The sequence below is a fragment of the Anomaloglossus baeobatrachus genome, chromosome 3 (assembly GCF_048569485.1).
Source record: "Anomaloglossus baeobatrachus isolate aAnoBae1 chromosome 3, aAnoBae1.hap1, whole genome shotgun sequence".
Taxonomy (NCBI): Eukaryota; Metazoa; Chordata; class Amphibia; order Anura; family Aromobatidae; genus Anomaloglossus; species Anomaloglossus baeobatrachus.
In genome coordinates, this window is record NC_134355.1 from 622,118,287 (window position 1) to 622,139,911 (window position 21,625).

General features: G+C 54.6%; 1 protein-coding gene across 1 annotated transcript in view; it reads right to left on the reverse strand.

Moving 5' to 3' along the window:
* The window catches only part of NOL10 (nucleolar protein 10), a 190,686-nt gene that overhangs the window by 105,654 nt on the left and 63,407 nt on the right, over positions 1–21,625 (reverse strand). Inside the window, exon 13 of the mRNA XM_075338765.1 lies at positions 16,802–16,854. Coding sequence (XP_075194880.1) covers positions 16,802–16,854 — 53 coding nt within the window. The remainder of the gene's footprint in view (positions 1–16,801; positions 16,855–21,625) is intronic.

Below are 21,625 nucleotides of genomic sequence, written 5' to 3' on the forward strand. Positions count from 1 at the left end.
ACTGGTTGCCCAGAGCTTGTCTCCCTTCTCCAGCCCAGACTGCGTGCAGGAATGGCTGCCGGCGTCTTGTGAAGAGGGGCGGGCCGTGGGCGTGCCCCAGACAAGAGCGGGAAACTGGCGTCCCACTGTGTCCCGTGAAGGGGGCTGGAGAATGCAAAGCAGACTCCAGCTCTCGGCGCTGACTGTCTGTACAGCGTCCCGCCCCTCCCCTGACTGGCAGGGCTGGGGGCGGGAACGAAGTGAAAACTAGGCCGCAAAGCCGGGGACTCGAGTAATAAGCGCGGCCGTCTATGCACGGCCAGCGCGGAAGTCCCCGGCGCACCACAAGTCCCAGCCGCGCCACAGTGTAAAACACCCCGCAGCGGCCGGCGCGGCAGTTTCTAACACAAATTCACTCAGCTAAGCTGCAGTGAATAATAGCACAAGCGCTCCGCGCTGTTGTCCCCGGCGCACTAGCACTCCCAGCAATGCTGGTGTGTGTGTGCGCGATGTGTACGGAGACACAGAGTACCTTAATGTAGCAGGGCCCTGTCCCTGACGACACTCAGCTCCATATCCAGCAGGTTCTCTGGGTCTGTGGATGGAGCCCGGTCTCAGTGCCTGGAGACCGGTAAGATCCCACTTCACCCAGAGCCCCGAGGGGGGATGGGGAAGGAAAACAGCATGTGGGCTCCAGCCTCCGTACCCGCAATGGGTACCTCAACCTTAACAAACACCCGACAAAAGTGGGGTGAGAAGGGAGCATGCTGGGGGCCCTAGTATGGGCCCTCTTTTCTTCCATCCGACATAGTCAGCAGCTGCTGCTGACTAAAAACAGTGGAGCTATGCGTGGATGTCTGACCTCCTTCGCACAAAGCATAAAACTGAAGCAGCCCGTGATCCCACGGGGGGTGTATATGCAGAAGGGGAGGGGCCTTACACTTTTTAGTGTAATACTTTGTGTGGCCTCCGGAGGCAGTAGCTATACACCCAATCGTCTGGGTCTCCCAATGGAGCGCCGAAGAAATACACCTTTATAATACTCACCTAGGGGGCAGTCCAGTCCGATGAGTGTCGCTGGCCTCAGTCCGGAGCCTCCTCCATCTTGTATGATTGCAGTTCTCCTGCCCAGCCCCATGTGCATGATGTGTCCCTACGTCATCCACACAGAGGCCTCCATTGTGCTCCTGCGCATGCGTATTTTGATCAGAGCAAAGTCCTGTAATGTGCAGGAGCGAAGAATATCAAAGACCGACCGCACACATGCGCAGTGCAGTACCTTGATCTACCCTCAGCCGGGCAGATCAAAGTGCGCATGCGCAGGAGTGCAATGGAGGCCTCTGTGTGAATGACGCAGGATGTGTTATGAACACGGGGCTGGTTAGGACAACGGCAATCGCACAAGATAGCAGACACACCAGACTGAGAACAGCGACACCCATCGGACCGGACTGCCCCGCAGGTGAGTATTTTAAATGTGTTATTTTTTACATTGTACAGAACGGCCTGGGCTCTTATATATAAATAAATAAAAGGGATCACTGGTGGTGGCCGCAGCTCATAAGGGGAGAACCAGGTTCCCTTTAAAAAAAAAATATAACTTACAGAACGGATAGAAAGACCAAAATTGTATAAAGAACACCGGCACGCAAATACTCAACTCTGACGTCAAGTTCCCCCTTCCCTGACGTTTCCTCTAGTGTTGTGCCACGCGCTAGAGAACCGGTTTCTGAAGCATAACGCCCAGTAACACAAGGCGGCGAGATTAAGACGATTTCAAAGAAAATGGCTGGATTCCAGGGAGTGAGAAGTTCCAGCATTCCCCTGATGCCGCTCACGCAGTCTGCTGACGTTAGGCAGCTCAAACACAGGACACACAGTATCAGCCGTGCAAGTCCCTTCATGTCACATCCATAATTATATCAATACAAAACTCAAGTGAAGATTAAAGGTATATCCTGTTGTGAACGTCCTCCACCCCTGGAGCACCACATCCCATAACTAATGCTATAATTGCTTTTATTTCCCCAAATATTCACAGGCTTCCGACCGTGACCAGAAATAACTGGACCCGTCTGATCTGTAAAGTGCGAGAGCCGCAGGTGTTTTCCAGCTGCCAAACAGCAGTAAAAATAAAAAGAATAAAAAAAATAAAAATAAAAAAAAAGGACAAAAAAAAAAAATGTCTGTTTGGCCACAGACAACTTTTTACTAAGAGAGAAGATCTAAGGGGTACTTTGCACGTTGCGACATCGCTACTGCGATATCGTCAAGGTCAAATCGAAAGTGACGCACATACGGCGCCAATAACGACGTCGCAACGCGTAAAAGCCTAGATGCGCCAATAAACGATCGCAAAAGCGTCGTAAATCGGTGATCTGTGTAGTGTCGGTCATTTTCATAATGTCGCACCAATAGGAGATACAATGTTGTTCCTCGTTCCTGTAGTAGCACACATCGCTGTGTATGAAGCCGCAGGAGCGAGGAACATCTCCTTACCTGCCTCCACCGGCTATGCGGAAGGAAGCAGGTGGGCGGGATGTTTACGTCCCGCTCATCTCCGCCCCTCCGCTTCTATTGGCCGCCTACCGTGTGACGTCGCTGTGACGCCGCACGACCCGCCCCCTTAGGAAGGAGGCGGGTCGCCAGCCAGAGCGACGTCGCAGGGCAGGTAAGTGCGTGTGGAGATATCACAAGATATCGCAGCTGCGACAGGGGCGGGGACTATCGCGCTCGGCATCGCTAGCATCGGCTAGCTATGTCGCAGCGTGCAAAGTACCCCTAACTCTCAAGATGGTTGAGCAAACATTAAAGGGAACCTAACAAGTGGAGAAATGCTATTAATCTGCAGATTAATAGTATTCTGAACCTGCCCGGCGACTACACAATAAATTAGTTATCTTTATTCCTCCAGGCAGCGTATGGGTTTCAGTCACGGGGGCGGCGCTGATGCGGATTCAGTCACCACTCTGTGTATGGAGAGCAGTGGCTGTAACCGCGCCCCCTGCACCGACTGATGACCAGCTGTCAAACAGTGCTGCTCCCCATATACAGCACTAACAACCAGGGAGAGGATGCACAGCCAAAATTGATATAGGGTATTTGAGACAGGTGCTCACCCGTGCAGCAAGGGAACTATGGAACAAAAAGGAGAAACGTACCGCACATAATGGGTGCTCCCCATTATGTGCGGTACGTTTCTCCTTTTGGTTCCATAGCTCCCCATATACAGAGCGGTGACTGAAACCGCGCCAGTGCCGCCCCCGTGACTGACACCCAAATGCTGCCAGGAAGAGTAAAGTTAATTTCCTCCCGGCAGCGAGGTTTAATGTGCAGGCATCAGGTAGGTTCAGAATGCTATTAACCTGCAGATTAACCCCATATATCTACAGGTTAATAGCATTTTTTCTATGTGACAGATTCCCTTGAAACTAATGTTCGCTTGTAGAAAGATCGTTCCGCTGACTCATCCACACGTTTTCTGGTATATTTGACAGTCATCAGTTGGTTAAGGCAATCATTTGCAAAGAGGTCAGAGTTTTGAAAGGTGGAAAAGCATCCAAGTTCTCAGGGAGGGTATATCACACAAGCTGTGGATGGGGGGGGAAAGCATTCATAATGCAACAGAAGACTAGGGAAACGCAAGAACTCGGAAGCCACTTGTTATGTTCTACAGGAATGAAGAAAAATCCCCTAATAAAGTGATTTGCAAATTTTCACAATGTTCTATGTTAGAGGGAAAAAAAGGGGGGGAATTTACACAGGATGTGAGATAAAACAGAAGCTAAAACAGAACTTCTATACAAGGGGGACAGCCGCACACTCTTCAGCATTTAGTATAGCCACAAGGGAGAGGCTTCCGTTCTGTGAAATAAGGGTATAAGAGCACAATGCAGTTTTGTTTCTTCAGCAAAAAATGCACCCTCTGGCCGAAAAACATCAAAAATCGCGTTTTTGCTGCGTTTTTTTAACTATTCATTGGAAAAAAAAACAGCGAAAAATGCAAAAAAAATTGACATGCTGATTTTTTCTGCACCCAAAACTGCAGGCAAAAAAGAAGAAACATGCGCACAGATTTTCTGAATTCTCATAGACTTTGCTGGGGAAGGAAATGCATGCAGTTTAGGACCACAAACTGCACCCAAAACTGCACTGTGCACACAGGGCCTTATTGTGTTTTTAGGAGATTAATGGCCATATTGACAAAATGTTTTCTGCATAGACCATGGTAGGGTGGATATGTAAAGTGTGCCCCATTTTTACATCTTTGAGTTAGATTCTCCATTTCCAAACAAAAATGTGACACAAGAAGCAATTAGTGCCAAAGCTGAATAATTCCACCTCCCTTAGCAAAGCGGTGAGGAAGTTGTTTGCAGACAGAACATATGTCAGTCTACATCCGACCCTAGACTGTATAATTGGATACTGCACTGTAATCCTAGAGCTATTGGATTTGGCCCAGACGTTGGTCTCGGCTGGCACTGACACTGGCACCATTAGTCCCTGCCGTCCGCCTGCCCTCCATTCTGTCTATTTTTATATGGCTTTGTTTATAAAGAGCTAATGCGTGGCCTGATTTCAGCAATAAAGTGGTGACGAGCACACATGTGTTGCATGCTGAGACGGTAGGATGTGGGTATTGCTGGGTGTTGTTCTCTTTCCAACCACAAGATAAAACTATATATGCTTCAAACTGCGCAGGAGGAGGGTTGTTTCTACACATTATTGTTATGGGCTTTTCTTTTACGATGGGCTGCTGATAAGTCTTTGGCTTTACCCAGAAAGAAACGAGATAGGATGATGAAACTTTACATTTATTCCACATACTCTACACTGATGTCAACACACTTCTTTTTAGGTTTACAGAACTTGGAATACCGATGTAACAAGGGTTTCGGTTGTGCCTCAAACCAGGCATCCGTAGCAGCCATGGCATCAGAAATGGTGTGAAAGTTGGTACCCTTGAGGTGTTTCTTTAGGTTTGGAAACAGATGATAGTCGGAGGGAGCTAGATCTGGTAAATAAAGTGGGTGGTCAACCAGCTGGAAGCCCAGCTCTGCCAGTTTTGCAGTTGTCGCTTGTCCAGTGTGAGCGGAGGCGTTGTCTTGCAGGAACAAGATTCCTTTGGACAACTTGCCGCGCCTTTTGGCCTTCAAAGCTGCCTTCAATTGGTCTAAAAGTTCAATTTAATACCTTGCATTGATGGTGGAACCCTTTTGAAGGTAGTCCACTAGCAGCATGCCCTCCTTATCCCAGAACACAGACGCCATCACCTCAGTGGCTGATTTTTGCATCCTGAACTTCTTTGGACGAGGAGAACCACTGTGCCTCCACTCTTGACTGCTCCTTGTTTTCAGGGTCATACAAATAAATCCAGGTCTCATCCATAGTGACCGGTCAATCCAGGAAGTTCTTATCAGTCCAGAAACGACAAATGGACTGGGAAGTTTTCACTCGCATGTTCCTCTGATCTGTTGTCAAACATTTGGGGACCCACTTTGCAGAAGCTTCCTCATGTCCAAATGTTCATGGATAATAACACAACCACGTTCACGGGAAATCCCCATGATGTCTTCTATTGCTTTAGCAAAAATTCGTTGATTCTCCAGTATGAGGTTGTGCACAGCATCGACAATCTCCGGAATAACCACCACTCTCGGTCGTCCAGGACGTTCCTCATCATTGGTGCTGAAGTGGCCCGTTGTAAATTTGGCAACCCAATTCTTAACTGTGGAATATGAAGGGTATTGATCCCCCAATGTCTGCGACATATCACCATGAATATCCTTCACGGACTTTCCTTGCAGAAACAAGAATTTTATCCCTCCTCTGCTCTCAGTTGCTGTGAATATCTCAGACTCCGCCATTTTGTTTTCCCGCGTGCGGAGAACACTGTTGCCATAAGCAACAAACGTAACATTTTGAAAACATTTATTAAACACATAAGGCTTTGTGCGCACGTAGCGTTCTGCCCTGCAGAAATTTCTGCAGCGATTTGAACAGCACACGTGCGCTTCAAATCGCTGCAGAAAGAGTCCGTAGTGAAAAAAAAGCCGATTTCATGCGCTCTGAGTGCAGCTCCTCCCATAGACAGAGCGGGACCTGCAGGCAGAGCGCATGGAAGAAGTGACATGTCACTTCTTAGAACGCGCGCTTCGGGCAGCAGCCGAAGCGCTGCGCTCTAAGATGCCACGTGCGCACGGCCCCTGCACAATCTTCATAGATTATGCTGGGGATGCAGGACGCATGCAGTTACGCAGCGGTGCAGATCCCAGCGTAACTGCATGCAAATACGCAACGTGCGCACATAGCCTAAGGCTTTCATGTGATATAACATTCGTTACCATAGAAACAAAAGATCACAAAGCCAAAGACTTATCAGCAGCCCCTCGTATACACAGTAATGTGTGTGATACATTATAACATGTCTCAGCCTCACTGTATGACCCCTATCCTTTACATACAGGGGCAGATATCAGAATACTACTCACTATTATGCAGCGCAAACCTAGACCAGGTGGTCTGAAACTGCACCAGCGTGGCCCCATTACTTGTTCTAAATTTAAAAAAAAAAAAAAAGGGGGGGGGGTTTGGGAGAGAAGCAGTAAAGTGCATTGACACGCCCCTGTGCACTGTGTCTGATTTGCATATGGCTTCAAAGCTTGATTTCTCATGACCAGCACATGGGATAGCTACAAAAAATGTCATCATACACAGTCTGTGCTTGGCTATTTCTGGCAACCTTATAGGTGATGAATGGAGCAGAGGTCGGGCAGGCGCACCTCCTCTTCCATTGAAGACCGGACTTGCGGTGGTCCTAGAAATATGGGCCAACTTACTCACAGGACAAAGCACAACCGGATTAGAGACCTTCTATTAAAAGCTTTTCCGTCTGTCGGTTCCACTCCTGATTTTGGATTCCAAATATCGATGCTCAGTAATCCCAGTAGGTAACATCTTCATGCGAAAGTCACACAAACAACGGCACTCAGTGTTAATGTGTATGTAAGCAGTGAAGACAGGAATTACTGCTATATAGACCACAAATGATGCACATTGAGCAAAGTGTATGAGCCCACCTGCCAGTAACAAGACTACCTCTTTAGATGAGAACCTACAGACCCTAACTCTCCATGTTCGATTTTTCCCCCCGATAGCCATCTCTGTCCATTTTTAAATCACAGCTAAGTTTTATATATTTTGAATTCCAAGAATTATGCTGGAGTTTTCCCCCGAATTCTATAGTGGGCACATATCGAGCAGAAAGCTCTTAAAAGGAGTATTCCCATCTCCAAGATCCTATCCCAATATGTAGCAGGTGTGATGATAATGTCAGCAAATACCTTCAACTAGCAATGTAGTATAGTTCTCCTGATTAGCCAAGTTGCTTAGCTCATGTGCAGGGCATTGCAGTAGCTTATGTATCCATGGTTACCTCCACCCATATAGTGACAGCTAGTGGTCATAACCATGGATACCTAAGCAACTGCAATGCCATGAACATGAGGTAAGTGACATAGCTAATCAGGAGAACTATACTACCTTTCTAATTGGAGGTATCTGTTAATATTATATTGGGATAGAATCTGGGAGATGGGAATAACCCTTTAAGACTTCAAACAACTTGAAATGCATATACCCAGAGTCTTTCACACATTAAAATGATTTAATCTACCCTTTGGTTTTAACACTTTTCTTTCCCCCTTTATCTCTAAACTCCTGGAACACTTGGTCCGGTCTCGTCTCATCTAGTCTCTCAGATCTCTCTTCTTGACCCTTTACAATCCGGTTTCCGCTCTTTGAACTGTACTGAAACTGCTCTTACCAAAAAGTCTCTAATGACCCTGTCACAAACCACCGGGGGGGTCACTCAGAAATCCCCCGCGCTGGCTACCAGTACGTCACAATCGGGGGGTAACAAGTGGGGGTCACCCCTCCTTTATACCTCCCGACCGACAGACAGAGCACGTGACGCGCTCTCTAGCGCCCCTCTTATAGTCAGGCCAATTATGGAATTGCCCGACAATAAGCAAGGAGGCCGCTATACTACTTATGCCGATTATTGAAGGGTCCCCGGTGAGAGTAGGGTATATATTCCCCCGACCTCCGCGGGCGGAATATATAAAATCTCCCCGAATCTCACTGGCCTCCCCACAATAATCCTTGGCACAACTCGCTGCCACCAACCGATTTACGGTAACTATTAGCCGAACACACAGACGTGGGATTCAAGATCGAGATAACAGAACAGCCCAAGATTAATTATATAATTTAATCAGCCTAAAGCACACTAGAAACTACAATATATACAATAGGGAATCTACAGAATATACAGTTATGTCAGAGTACAGTTACAATCAAAGCATGGGTTACAAACAGGCATACACAGTTCCAGCAGTTACCTTGTGCGTCTGGCCACAGGGGGGCGCTGTAGACCAGGTTTCTAGGATCCTTCCCACAGATGTTTCCTACACGTGACCCCCAGCGAAAGAACACTGGAAAATGGCCGAAGTAGGGTTATCAACCTGGGCAAATCCAGGTCCCCTCCTACCTTAGTGACCTCAGAGGGAGCACTGCTCCACCCCTGGCTGGAGTTATGGACAATATCCACAACATGGAATATGGGCCATAACTTTGCCTGGGAGCGTCGTAGGCGGACGCCAACGCTCTCATTGTGACAGTTATGAATTTAGCTACAGAACGAGAGGACTCATGACTTGTCTACTAGTTCCCCATTGGCGGATATCACGCCTGGGGTACTTCCCAATGTCCTACTCCCATAAAAAAGGTGTGCCAGCATCGTCCGCATGCGGAGACACCATTTTTATGGTTGCCATATTTATCGGAAATATGGCTTGCGAGATATGAACCATATTTTACTGGAGTCGTTCTGTCTGGATACTTCCAAGCTTGCTAATTAGATAGCAGCCCCTACCACAGGGTCACGGCAGGGAGTCATCCTGTGTCCATTGTTCCCACATCATCTAATCTCCATATCACAGGAGATGGCCATGGAGGTGTAAGTGGAACACAGACCAGTTCCTTTGACACCTATCTGCTAAACAAACCGTTTATCCCTGTGGTAAATTTTCTGATTGAAGGAGTTGTGTGAAGGAAAGGGGGGGTGACACCAGGAGAGGGCTTCCTGACATAACTTGAATATCATGATTTATCGTCATATCTCCGGATTTACCTCACACCTCCCCCCTTTTGAGGGCGCTAGGGGGCAGCACACTCCGGTGTTCCCCCGTGCGCCCGTCCGCGACCTCTCCTTGTCGGGACAGCCCGTCTGCGTTACCGTGGTCACGGCCCCTTTTGTGTCGAATGGTGAAGTTGTATTGCTGGAGCGCCAGGCTCCATCGCAACAACCTGCCATTCGTCCCGGAGACAGTGTGTAACCAGCTGAGGGGATTGTGGTCCGTCTCCACGATGAAGTGGCGCCCGTATAGATAGGGTTGCAGACGCTGCAGGGCCCACACTATGGCCAGGCACTCCTTTTCCATCGTGGAATAGGCCACTTCCCTTGGTAACAGCTTCCTGCTCAGGTACAAGACTGGGTGCTCTTGGCTCGCAGAGTCCACCTGGCTGAGCACCGCACCGAGGCCGAAGTCACTGGCGTCGGTCTGTACTACAAACGGCCGCGTGAAGTCGGCTGCCTGTAGCACGGGCGGGCTGGACAGGGCGTCCTTTAGGGCCCGGAAGGCTGTCTCGCAGTCCATTGTCCAATCGACTGCAGAGGGCAGCTTCTTCTTGGTGAGGTCCGTCAAGGGCTTTGCCAGGCTACTATAGCATGGAACAAACCTCCTATAGTACCCAGCGGTCCCCAAGAAGGACATCACCTGCTTCTTGGTCCTGGGGGTGGGCCAGGACGCGATGGCCTCCACTTTCTCAGGCTCGGGCTTCAGTGTTCTCCCGCCTACCCGGTGACCGAGGTACTGGACCTCGCTCATGGCCAGCTGACACTTTCCCGGCTTGATGGTCAAACCTGCCTGGTGGATCCGCCTGAGCACCTGTGCTAGATGCTCTAGGTGGTCCTCCCAGGTGGGACTGAAGACGGCAATGTCATCCAGGTACGCGGCCGCGTACCCTTCAAGTCCCTTGAGCAGGGTGTTGACCATCCGCTGGAAAGTGGCAGGGGCATTCCTCATCCCGAATGGCATCACCGTGGACTCGTACAGTCCAAATGGCGTAATAAAGGCAGAGCGTTCCCTGGCCTTGCGAGTCAGGGGGATCTGCCAATATCCCCGGCTCAGATCCATGATGGTCAGGTACTGAGCCCCGGCCAACTGATCGAGCAGGTCATCGATGCGTGGCATTGGGTACGCATCGGCGACCGTGACAGCATTGAGCCCCCTGTAGTCCACGCAGAACCGAGTGGTTCGGTCCTTCTTAGGGACGAGGACTACAGGCGAGGCCCAAGCGCTGTTGGATGCCTGGATCACCCCCAGCTTCAGCATCTCGTCAATCTCCTGGCGCATGTGTTGCTGCACCTCCAGGGAGACCCGATATGCTGAACGCCGGATCGGGGGATGATCCCCAGTGTCCACGTGATGGACAGCCAAGTCAGTCCTTCCGGGCTGGTTGGTAAACAACCCCCGGAAGGGGTGTAGGGTGGCCCACAGCTGGGACCGTTGGTCCTCCAAGAGCTGGTGGCCAACCTCCACATCCTCAATGGATCCGCCTGCCCTAACCTGGGCTAGCATATCCAAGAGGGTTTCCGCTTCTCCCTCCTCGGGCAGGTTGCACACCGGGAGTGCACATGCCTCCCGCTCATGATGTGCCTTCATCATGTTCACATGGAAGGGCTTCCGCCTTCCACGGGCAGGGTCCAGGGTGACCAGGTACGTCACAGGGTTGAGCTGCTGGTACACGAGGTATGGGCCTTCCCAGGCTGCCTGAAGCTTGTCCTGTGGTACGGGGACCAGTACCCACACCTTTTGACCCACTTGGTAGGTCCTCTCACAAGCGTTCTGGTCGTACCAACGCTTCTGATCGGCCTGGGCTTGAGCCATATTGTCGTGTACCAGTTGCGTCACGGCCTGCATTTTGTCCCGGAAGCGCATGACATACTCGATAACCGACACTCCAGGGGTGGCCAAATCCCCTTCCCAAGCCTCTTTCACCAGAGCCAGGGGGCCCCGCACACGTCGCCCGTACAGGAGCTCAAACGGTGAGAATCCTGTTGAGGCCTGTGGAACCTCCCGGTAAGCAAATAACAGGTGTGGGGGATACCGCTCCCAGTCACGCCCATGGGAGTCGACCAACATCTTAAGCATCTGCTTTAAGGTGCCATTAAACCGCTCGCACAGGCCATTAGTCTGTGGATGGTACGGGCTGGCCACCAGATGTCGCACCTGGACTTGCTTACAGAGGGCCTCCATCAGCTGGGACATGAATTGGGTCCCCCGGTCAGTGAGCATTTCCTGGGGAAAACCCACTCGGGAGAAAATCTCCAGCAATGCGGTGGCCACCTTGTCAGCCCGAATGGACGACAAGGCCACTGCTTCTGGGTACCGGGTGGCATAGTCCACTACCGTCAGTATGAAGCGTTTCCCGGAGCTGCTGGGGATGGCCAGCGGGCCGACCAGATCCACAGCCACCCTCCTGAAAGGCTCATCGATGATGGGCAGAGATACCAGTGGGGCTTTGGGGTGTGGCCCCGCCTTCCCCACTCTCTGACAGGTTTCACACGAACGGCAGTAGGCAGCCACATCGGCCCCCATTTTTGGCCAGTAGAAATGCTGGTTTAACCTGGCCTTGGTCTTAGCGATCCCTAGGTGTCCGGCCATCGGAATCTCATGTGCGATCCGCAACAACTCCGTCCGGAACGGATAGGGTACCACTAACTGTCGGTCCCTGGGCCACGCCTCCGGTGAACCCTGCTGGACCGTGACCCGGTACAGCCGTCCTTGGTCCCAGACCACTCGCTCCGGGTCAGAGTCCGAGGGAGGCTGTGCCGCCTGCACCTTTAGAGCTTTCAGGCTGTCGTCAGCTTCTAACGCTGCCTGAAACCCCTGACCAGATGTGGCCAGAATCGACGAGACTGTCACATCTTCGGTCAGTACCCCGGGACCTGTGTCCTGGCCTCCACCTGACTCGGCTGCCACTTGGTCAGAAGGGGAAGAGCTATCGGACCTCCGGGAGGCCCCTTGGCTTCCAGCACTCCCACTGCGGGTGACAGCGGCCACAGCTGCTGCGACCGTGGGTCGTGCCTGCTCCTCCTCCGTTCCTGACCAAGTCGCCGGTTCAGGCAGACCTACCTGGCTTCCTGACACCCCGGTTGTGGGGGAACCATGCACCGAGATCTTACCTGGGAGCACTTCCACTCCTGGACCGGCCCCAATCTCACCTGCCTGTTCCCCTCCTGCAGCAACAGAACCCCGCTGTGAAATCTCTGGGGACCCCACATTTGCTGTGGTAGCCCCCACCCCACACACTGGTCCTCCCCCTGCAGCACCCTGCTCTCTGCTTATCCCTGCAGAGGGCAACAGATCCCAGCTCACTGGCTGATCACTTGTAGAGGCATTGTCACACCTTTCTCTGACCCCCTCCCCTCCTGTCACAGCTGCAGCTGAGTGTGTGTCTATGGTGTCTATGCAAGCAGAAATATCAGAGTTCACTCCCCCCTCCCTTACATCATTCATAGATAACACATTAACATTGTCCGGAGGCTCGTCAGTACTGGCTGAAGGTTCAGCCCTTGGGGGGGGCCCAAACTGGGAGGTTATCTGCCCCAAATCTGTCCCAAGTAGCACGTTTGCGGGGATCCGATCAGTTACCCCCACCTCTCTCACCCCTCGCCCTGCGCCCCAGTCCACATAAATGCCAGCAACAGGCAGCGCCGGGTCAATGCCTCCAATCCCGGAGACAGCGAGGGTTTTTCCAGGTATCAAGTCTTGGGGGGACACCATCTCAGGCCGCACCAGAGTCACCTCCGAGGCGCTGTCTCGCAGTCCTATGGTCACAGACCGGCCGACGGTGACAGGTTGGAAGCTGTCCAGGGACCTACCACCACCCCCACCCACACAATACACCTTGGGCGGCCCTTGGGACGGGGACGGAGCCGGGGCCTTGGGACGCTGAGGGCACATGGCCTTGAAGTGTCCAGGTAGGTTGCACTGGTGGCACCGTCTTGGCTCTGCCACGGGCCTGGAGAGGGGAGTTGAGGGGGACACCCCCTGCAGTCTAGGGGCAGGTGGGGCAGTCGTAGAATTCATCTTACCCCCTCTCCAGGTGCTGCTGGTGGCTGCTCTCCTGGCCTCAGGAGCCCGATTGTTGGTGTAGTCATCGGCCAGGGCAGCTGTAGCCGTGGACCCCTTTGGCTTCTGGTCTCGGATGAACTGGCGGAGATCCTCAGGGCAGTTCCACAAGAGTTGCTCCGTGATGAACAAGTCCAGGATCTCCGGTCCGGTGGAAAGCTGCAGGCCTTGGGTCCAGTGGTCGGCAGCTCGGGCAAGTGCCCGCCGGTGGTCAGCCCAGGAGTCCTTTGGTCCCTTTTGCAGGGTCCGGAACTTCTTGCGGTAGGACTCCGGAGTGAGGTTGTACTGTTGGATCAGGGCCCGCTTGATGGTGTCGTAGCCCTGATCTGCCTCAGCAGGCAAGTCCCCAAGGATATCCAGGGCCTTACCCCTTAGACGGGGGGTCAGGTATTTGGCCCACTGATCCTTGTCCAGATGGTGCTGCAGGCAAGTCCGTTCAAAAGCAGTCAGGAAAGAGTCCAAGTCTCCATCCTTCTCCAGCACTGGGAAGTCCTCAACACGGACCTTTGGAAGTTTGGTGTTTTGAAGGTCACATGTGGCTGATGAGGGCCGGAGCTGAGCTAGCTGCAGCTGGTAGTCACGCTCTGCCTGTTGCTGTCGCTCCGCAGCCTCACGCTCTGCCTGGCGCTCTCGCTCTCGCTCTTCACGCGCTGCCTGCCGCTCTGCCCTGCGCTCTGCCAGGAGTTCCTTGTAGCCCTCCCGGTCTCCAGCCTGGAGTAGGGCCATAGCCATTTGAAGAAGGCTATCCGAGCCTCCCAGGCTCGGTGGAATGGCACAAGGTGATCTGCGGCCCGTTGCGGAGCCTGGTGATTCACTGTCCATTTCAGAGCGGAGGACTGGCATCTGGCTCGTTGAGGACCCTTGGGTGAGCTGCTCCTCATCTTGTCCATAATTGCCAGGTTGTGCGCTGTCCTCTGCAGAACGGTTCTCTGGCGTCGGGCTCCTGGAGGACTCGTGGTCAACCTCCTCATTGCTGTCCACAGCACCGTCCTCCCTCTCTTCGGCTCCTGCCTTAGCATTGGCCAGTTGCATAGCTCTGCTCCTGGTGCCATCAGCCATTCTTGCAGACTTTGGTCACTGACACAGAACTGACACCTGATGCACCCACACACCTTACAGTATCTGCACTCTGACACTCTAGTGTTGAGCTGGTCTGAAGACCCCGGCAGCCACAGCTGCTGCAGGCAGTCTTTAGTGTCTGGGAGTATGGGTCTCACACTCACACACACTATTATCTCGATCCCACCGCTATGCCACCAATATGTCACAAACCACCGGGGGGGTCACTCAGAAATCCCCCGCGCTGGCTACCAGTACGTCACAATCGGGGGGTAACAAGTGGGGGTCACCCCTCCTTTATACCTCCCGACCGACAGACAGAGCACGTGACGCGCTCTCTAGCGCCCCTCTTATAGTCAGGCCAATTATGGAATTGCCCGACAATAAGCAAGGAGGCCGCTATACTACTTATGCCGATTATTGAAGGGTCCCCGGTGAGAGTAGGGTATATATTCCCCCGACCTCCGCGGGCGGAATATATAAAATCTCCCCGAATCTCACTGGCCTCCCCACAATAATCCTTGGCACAACTCGCTGCCACCAACCGATTTACGGTAACTATTAGCCGAACACACAGACGTGGGATTCAAGATCGAGATAACAGAACAGCCCAAGATTAATTATATAATTTAATCAGCCTAAAGCACACTAGAAACTACAATATATACAATAGGGAATCTACAGAATATACAGTTATGTCAGAGTACAGTTACAATCAAAGCATGGGTTACAAACAGGCATACACAGTTCCAGCAGTTACCTTGTGCGTCTGGCCACAGGGGGGCGCTGTAGACCAGGTTTCTAGGATCCTTCCCACAGATGTTTCCTACACGTGACCCCCAGCGAAAGAACACTGGAAAATGGCCGAAGTAGGGTTATCAACCTGGGCAAATCCAGGTCCCCTCCTACCTTAGTGACCTCAGAGGGAGCACTGCTCCACCCCTGGCTGGAGTTATGGACAATATCCACAACATGGAATATGGGCCATAACTTTGCCTGGGAGCGTCGTAGGCGGACGCCAACGCTCTCATTGTGACAGTTATGAATTTAGCTACAGAACGAGAGGACTCATGACTTGTCTACTAGTTCCCCATTGGCGGATATCACGCCTGGGGTACTTCCCAATGTCCTACTCCCATAAAAAAGGTGTGCCAGCATCGTCCGCATGCGGAGACACCATTTTTATGGTTGCCATATTTATCGGAAATATGGCTTGCGAGATATGAACCATATTTTACTGGAGTCGTTCTGTCTGGATACTTCCAAGCTTGCTAATTAGATAGCAGCCCCTACCACAGGGTCACGGCAGGGAGTCATCCTGTGTCCATTGTTCCCACATCATCTAATCTCCATATCACAGGAGATGGCCATGGAGGTGTAAGTGGAACACAGACCAGTTCCTTTGACACCTATCTGCTAAACAAACCGTTTATCCCTGTGGTAAATTTTCTGATTGAAGGAGTTGTGTGAAGGAAAGGGGGGGTGACACCAGGAGAGGGCTTCCTGACATAACTTGAATATCATGATTTATCGTCATATCTCCGGATTTACCTCACAGACCCATTAACAGCAAAACCTAACCGTCCATTACTCCTGGATCTCTCCTGCATCGGACACTGTGGATCACCTCCTCCTCACTATGCTCTGCTCTATCGGCCTCAAAGACACTGCTCCCTTGGTTCTCCTCCTACCCCTCTGACCGCTTCTGACCTGAGCAGGGCAGATCAAACTGCGCCTGCGCAGAACCTCATTGTCGGATAGTGTAGATGACTTTGAACGAGTCCTCCACACTAGCTTCAGAAGGAGGTCAAAGATGGCCGAAAGAGGTGGCGCGGGACATGGAGAACGGAGACTCCCACCCGACCCATCTGCTCCGCGCTGACCGTTAGGTATTATAAACATCCAGTGACAGGTTCCCTTTAATATTAGTGCAAGGAAGGTTTCTCTTCATAACTGGACAAATTTGCCACCCATGACTAAAAAAGCGGACGGAGAACCAGAGAAAGGACTAATTTCGGCAATAGTGTTTACCAAGTTGATGGGAGTTAAAGAATACTACCTGTAGTGAACTGCGGTGATAAAATGATTGCCAATAATAGGTATACAGCCAAAAAACAATGTATCTACGCCTATTAAACGGTGGTTCACTTCTGTACAATAGTGGCCACATCCCTGTAAAACTGATAGGGAAGGCTTTTCCTAATACCTTGTTCAGCCAATGCTGCCTGTGAGCGGCGCTATTGTGGTCCCCTCATCCCCATGAAGTGACCCTCGGGCTCCGTGACCTCTGAGATCTGGTGATGTTACATCAACTTCCAGTTGACCTGACACCACCGATCCCAGCCCCAGGCTTCCTGAGTGACTGGGCTGTGGGCAGCGCGTGCACTCTCCTTCGATGTGCTGTGACGAGTGGCGAAACACCTATTGCAGAGTAGTGAATCACCTCTTTAAATAAAGAGTCCATGTCACATAGTGCCCCCCTACACAGAACGCGCTGAACTTACCGGAATATAGTAGACGTTCATTTTAGGAGCTTCGTTAGCAGTGAACAGCATTCCTGAGGACACAAAATAGGAGATGGTAAAAAAATGTTTCATTGTGTACTGGTATCAGGCACCTGGCAGCTGTGCGGTGCGGAGGCTGGGGCAGCCAGATACTGGTGGGACCATGGGAACGTTCTGCCGCACATCATTAGTCTATCAGTGCTGACAGCAGGGAGCAAATCAAGTGGTGGGAAACCTGAACGGCGAGGATCTCTCACACTGCTGCCAAACATCATAATATATCCTCCATGATAAAGCCTCATGTGTACCCCACACTACAACGTGGAAATATAACGGCGCCCTCTACTGGGCAGTGCAAAGTTACCAAGGTAAAAAAGTCAACAGGGGCTGTGTGTGTTTATGTATGTATGTATGTATGTATGTATGTATGTATGTATGTATGTATGTATGTATGTATGTATGTGTGTGTGTGTGTGTGTGTGTGTGTGTGTGTGTGTGTGTGTGTGTGTGTGTGTGTGTGTGTATAGGATCGGTCATCACAAAATTACAAATTGTAGAAATCATGTTTATTATTGCTAATTTTTCCTCAATTTATGCATCTATCTATCTATATTTAAATAAATTGTTAAATCTTGCTACTTTCACACTGGCGATTAGGCCGATACTCTGTCCTGCAAAGATCACTTCTCAGCTGTAGTCTCATTATAGGCAGGCTAGCAATAATAGATAGCACAGTACACACACACACACATATATATATGTATATAATACATATATACACACACACACACACACACACACACACACACACACACACACACGCATATATACACATTATATACAGATAATACATATACACACACACACACACACACACACACACACACACACACACACACACACGCATATATACATATTATATACATATAATACATACACACACAGTCACTTCTGAGAGGAGGAGGACTTGAACTCTAGCGCCACCTATTGGAAGTAGCAATCCTAAAAGTCAATATTGAACCTTTAATGAGCCTCGCCCTATGACTTACAATAAGAAGCCAAACCAGGCACATTTCGGGATGTTTGCCCATCCTTCGTACAAAACAAGAATTGTTGACATGTGGGCCTAAGGGGAAACACTTGAGCCTTGTCGAGAGCGATTTCAAATTGGCGTAAAGAGACTTATAGGCCACACAATATTCCTCTTCAAATTTAGGTATGTAAATTGCCTCTTTAGAGACATAGTTCCACAAATATTTGGACAGTGAAGAGGAGGGGAGGAGACAGGAGGGGACACGACGGGAGGAGAAGTGGGGGGGGGGGACGGACGACGGGAGGAGAAGTGGGGGGGGGGGCGGACGACGGGAGGAGAAGTGGGGGGGGCGCGGGACGGGAGGAGAAGTGGGGGGGGCGGGACGGGAGGAGAAGTGGGGGGGCGGGGGACGGGAGGAGAAGTGGGGGGGGACGGACGACAAGAGGAGAAGTGGGGGGGGGGCGGACGACAAGAGGAGAAGTGGGGGGACGGACGACAAGAGGAGAAGGGGGGGACGGACGACAAGAGGAGAAGGGGGGGGAGGACGACAAGAGGAGAAGGGGGGGGAGGACGACGGGAGAAGTGGGGGGCGGACGACGGGAGGAGAGGTGGGGGGGCAGACGACGGGTGGAGAGGTGGGGGGGACGGACGACAAGAGGAGAAGGGGGGGGGCGGACGACAAGAGGAGAAGGGGGGGACGGACGACAAGAGGAGAAGGGGGGGGCGGACGACGGGAGAAGTGGGGGGGCGGACGACGGGAGGAGAGGTGGGGGGGCAGACGACGGGTGGAGAGGTGGGGGGGACGGACGACAAGAGGAGAAGTGGGGGGGGGACGGACGACGGGAGAAGTGGGGGGGGACGGACGACGGGAGAAGTGGGGGGGGGGGACGGACGACGGGAGAAGTGGGGGGGGACGGACGACGGGAGAAGTGGGGGGGGGGCACGGACGACGGGAGAAGTGGTGGGGGGGCCGGACGACGGGAGAAGTGGTGGGGGGGGCCGGACGACGGGAGGAGAGGTGGGGGGGACGGACGACGGGAGAAGTGGGGGGGGACGGACGACGGGAGGAGAGGTGGGGGGGGCGGACGACGGGAGGAGAGGTGGGGGGGCGGACGACGGGAGGAGAGGTGGGGGGGCGGACGACGGGAGGAGAGGTGGGGGGGACGGACGACGGGAGGAGAGGTGGGGGGGACGGACGACGGGAGGAGAGGTGGGGGGGACGGACGACGGGAGGAGAAGTGGTGGGGGACGGACGACAAGAGGAGAAGTGGTGGGGGACGGACGACAAGAGGAGAAGTGGTGGGGGAGGGACGACAAGAGGAGAAGTGGTGGGGGGACGGACGACGGGAGAAGTGGGGGGGCGGACGACGGGAGAAGTGGGGGGGGCGGACGGACAACGGGAGAAGTGGGGGGGGGACGGACGACAAGAGGAGAAGTGGGGGGGGCGGACGACGGGAGAAGTGGGGGGGGACGGACGACGGGAGGAGAGGTGGGGGGGGCGGACGACGGGAGGAGAGGTGGGGGGGGCGGACGACGGGAGGAGAGGTGGGGGGGGCGGACGACGGGAGGAGAGGTGGGGGGGACGGACGACGGGAGGAGAGGTGGGGGGGACGGACGACGGGAGGAGAGGTGGGGGGGACGGACGACGGGAGGAGAGGTGGGGGGGACGGACGACGGGAGGAGAGGTGGGGGGGACGGACGACAAGAGGAGAAGGGGGGGGCGGACGACAAGAGGAGAAGGGGGGGGCGGACGACGGGAGAAGTGGGGGGCGGACGACGGGAGGAGAGGTGGGGGGGCAGACGACGGGTGGAGAGGTGGGGGGGACGGACGACAAGAGGAGAAGTGGGGGGGGACGGACGACGGGAGAAGTGGGGGGGGACGGACGACGGGAGAAGTGGGGGGGGGGACGGACGACGGGAGAAGTGGGGGGGGACGGACGACGGGAGAAGTGGGGGGGGACGGACGACGGGAGAAGTGGTGGGGGGGACGGACGACGGGAGAAGTGGTGGGGGGGGCCGGACGACGGGAGGAGAGGTGGGGGGGACGGACGACGGGAGAAGTGGGGGGGGACGGACGACAAGAGGAGAAGTGGTGGGGGGGACGGACGACGGGAGAAGTGGGGGGGGGCGGACGACGGGAGAAGTGGGGGGGGACGGACGACGGGAGGAGAGGTGGGGGGGGGCGGACGACGGGAGGAGAGGTGGGGGGGCGGACGACGGGAGGAGAGGTGGGGGGGACGGACGACGGGAGGAGAGGTGGGGGGGACGGACGACGGGAGGAGAGGTGGGGGGGACGGACGACGGGAGGAGAGGTGGGGGGGACGGACGACGGGAGGAGAGGTGGGGGGGACGGACGACGGGAGGAGAGGTGGGGGGGACGGACGACGGGAGGAGAGGTGGGGGGGACGGACGACGGGAGGAGAAGTGGTGGGGGAGGGACAACAAGAGGAGAAGTGGTGGGGGGAGGGACGACAAGAGGAGAAGTGGTGGGGGGACGGACGACGGGAGAAGTGGTGGGGCGGACGACGGGAGAAGTGGGGGGGGCGGACGGACAACGGGAGAAGTGGGGGGGGACGGACGACAAGAGGAGAAGTGGTGGGTGGGACGGACGACGGGAGAAGTGGGGGGGGGCGGACGACGGGAGAAGTGGGGGGGGACGGACGACAAGAGGAGAAGTGGGGGGGGACGGACGACAAGAGGAGAAGTGGGGGGGGCGGACGACGGGAGAAGTGGGGGGGGGCGGACGACGGGAGGAGAGGTGGGGGGGGCGGACGACGGGAGGAGAGGTGGGGGGGGCGGACGACGGGAGGAGAGGTGGGGGGGGCGGACGACGGGAGGAGAGGTGGGGGGGACGGACGACGGGAGGAGAGGTGGGGGGGACGGACGACGGGAGGAGAGGTGGGGGGGACGGACGACGGGAGGAGAGGTGGGGGGGACGGACGACGGGAGGAGAGGTGGGGGGGACGGACGACGGGAGGAGAGGTGGGGGGACGGACGACGGGAGGAGAGGTGGGGGGGACGGACGACGGGAGGAGAGGTGGGGGGGACGGACGACGGGAGGAGAGGTGGGGGGGACGGACGACGGGAGGAGAGGTGGGGGGGGGCGGACGACGGGAGGAGAGGTGGGGGGGGGGACGGACGACGGGAGGAGAGGTTGGGGGGGGACGGACGACGGGAGGAGAGGTGGGGGGGGACGGACGACGGGAGGAGAGGTGGGGGGGGGACGGACGACGGGAGGAGAGGTGGGGGGGGGACGGACGACGGGAGGAGAGGTGGGGGGGACGGACGACGGGAGGAGAGGTGGGGGGGACGGACGACGGGAGGAGAGGTGGGGGGGACGGACGACGGGAGGAGAGGTGGGGGGGACGGACGACGGGAGGAGAGGTGGGGGGGACGGACGACGGGAGGAGAGGTGGGGGGGGACGGACGACGGGAGGAGAGGTGGGGGGGACGGACGACGGGAGGAGAGGTGGGGGGGACGGACGACGGGAGGAGAGGTGGGGGGGACGGACGACGGGAGGAGAGGTGGGGGGGACGGACGACGGGAGGAGAGGTGGGGGGGACGGACGACGGGAGGAGAGGTGGGGGGGACGGACGACGGGAGGAGAGGTGGGGGGACGGACGACGGGAGGAGAGGTGGGGGGGACGGACGACGGGAGGAGAGGTGGGGGGGACGGACGACGGGAGGAGAAGTGGGGAGAAGTGGGGGGGGGGACGGACGACGGGAGAAGTGGGGGGGGCGGACGACGGGAGGAGAGGTGGGGGGGACGGACGACGGGAGGAGAGGTGGG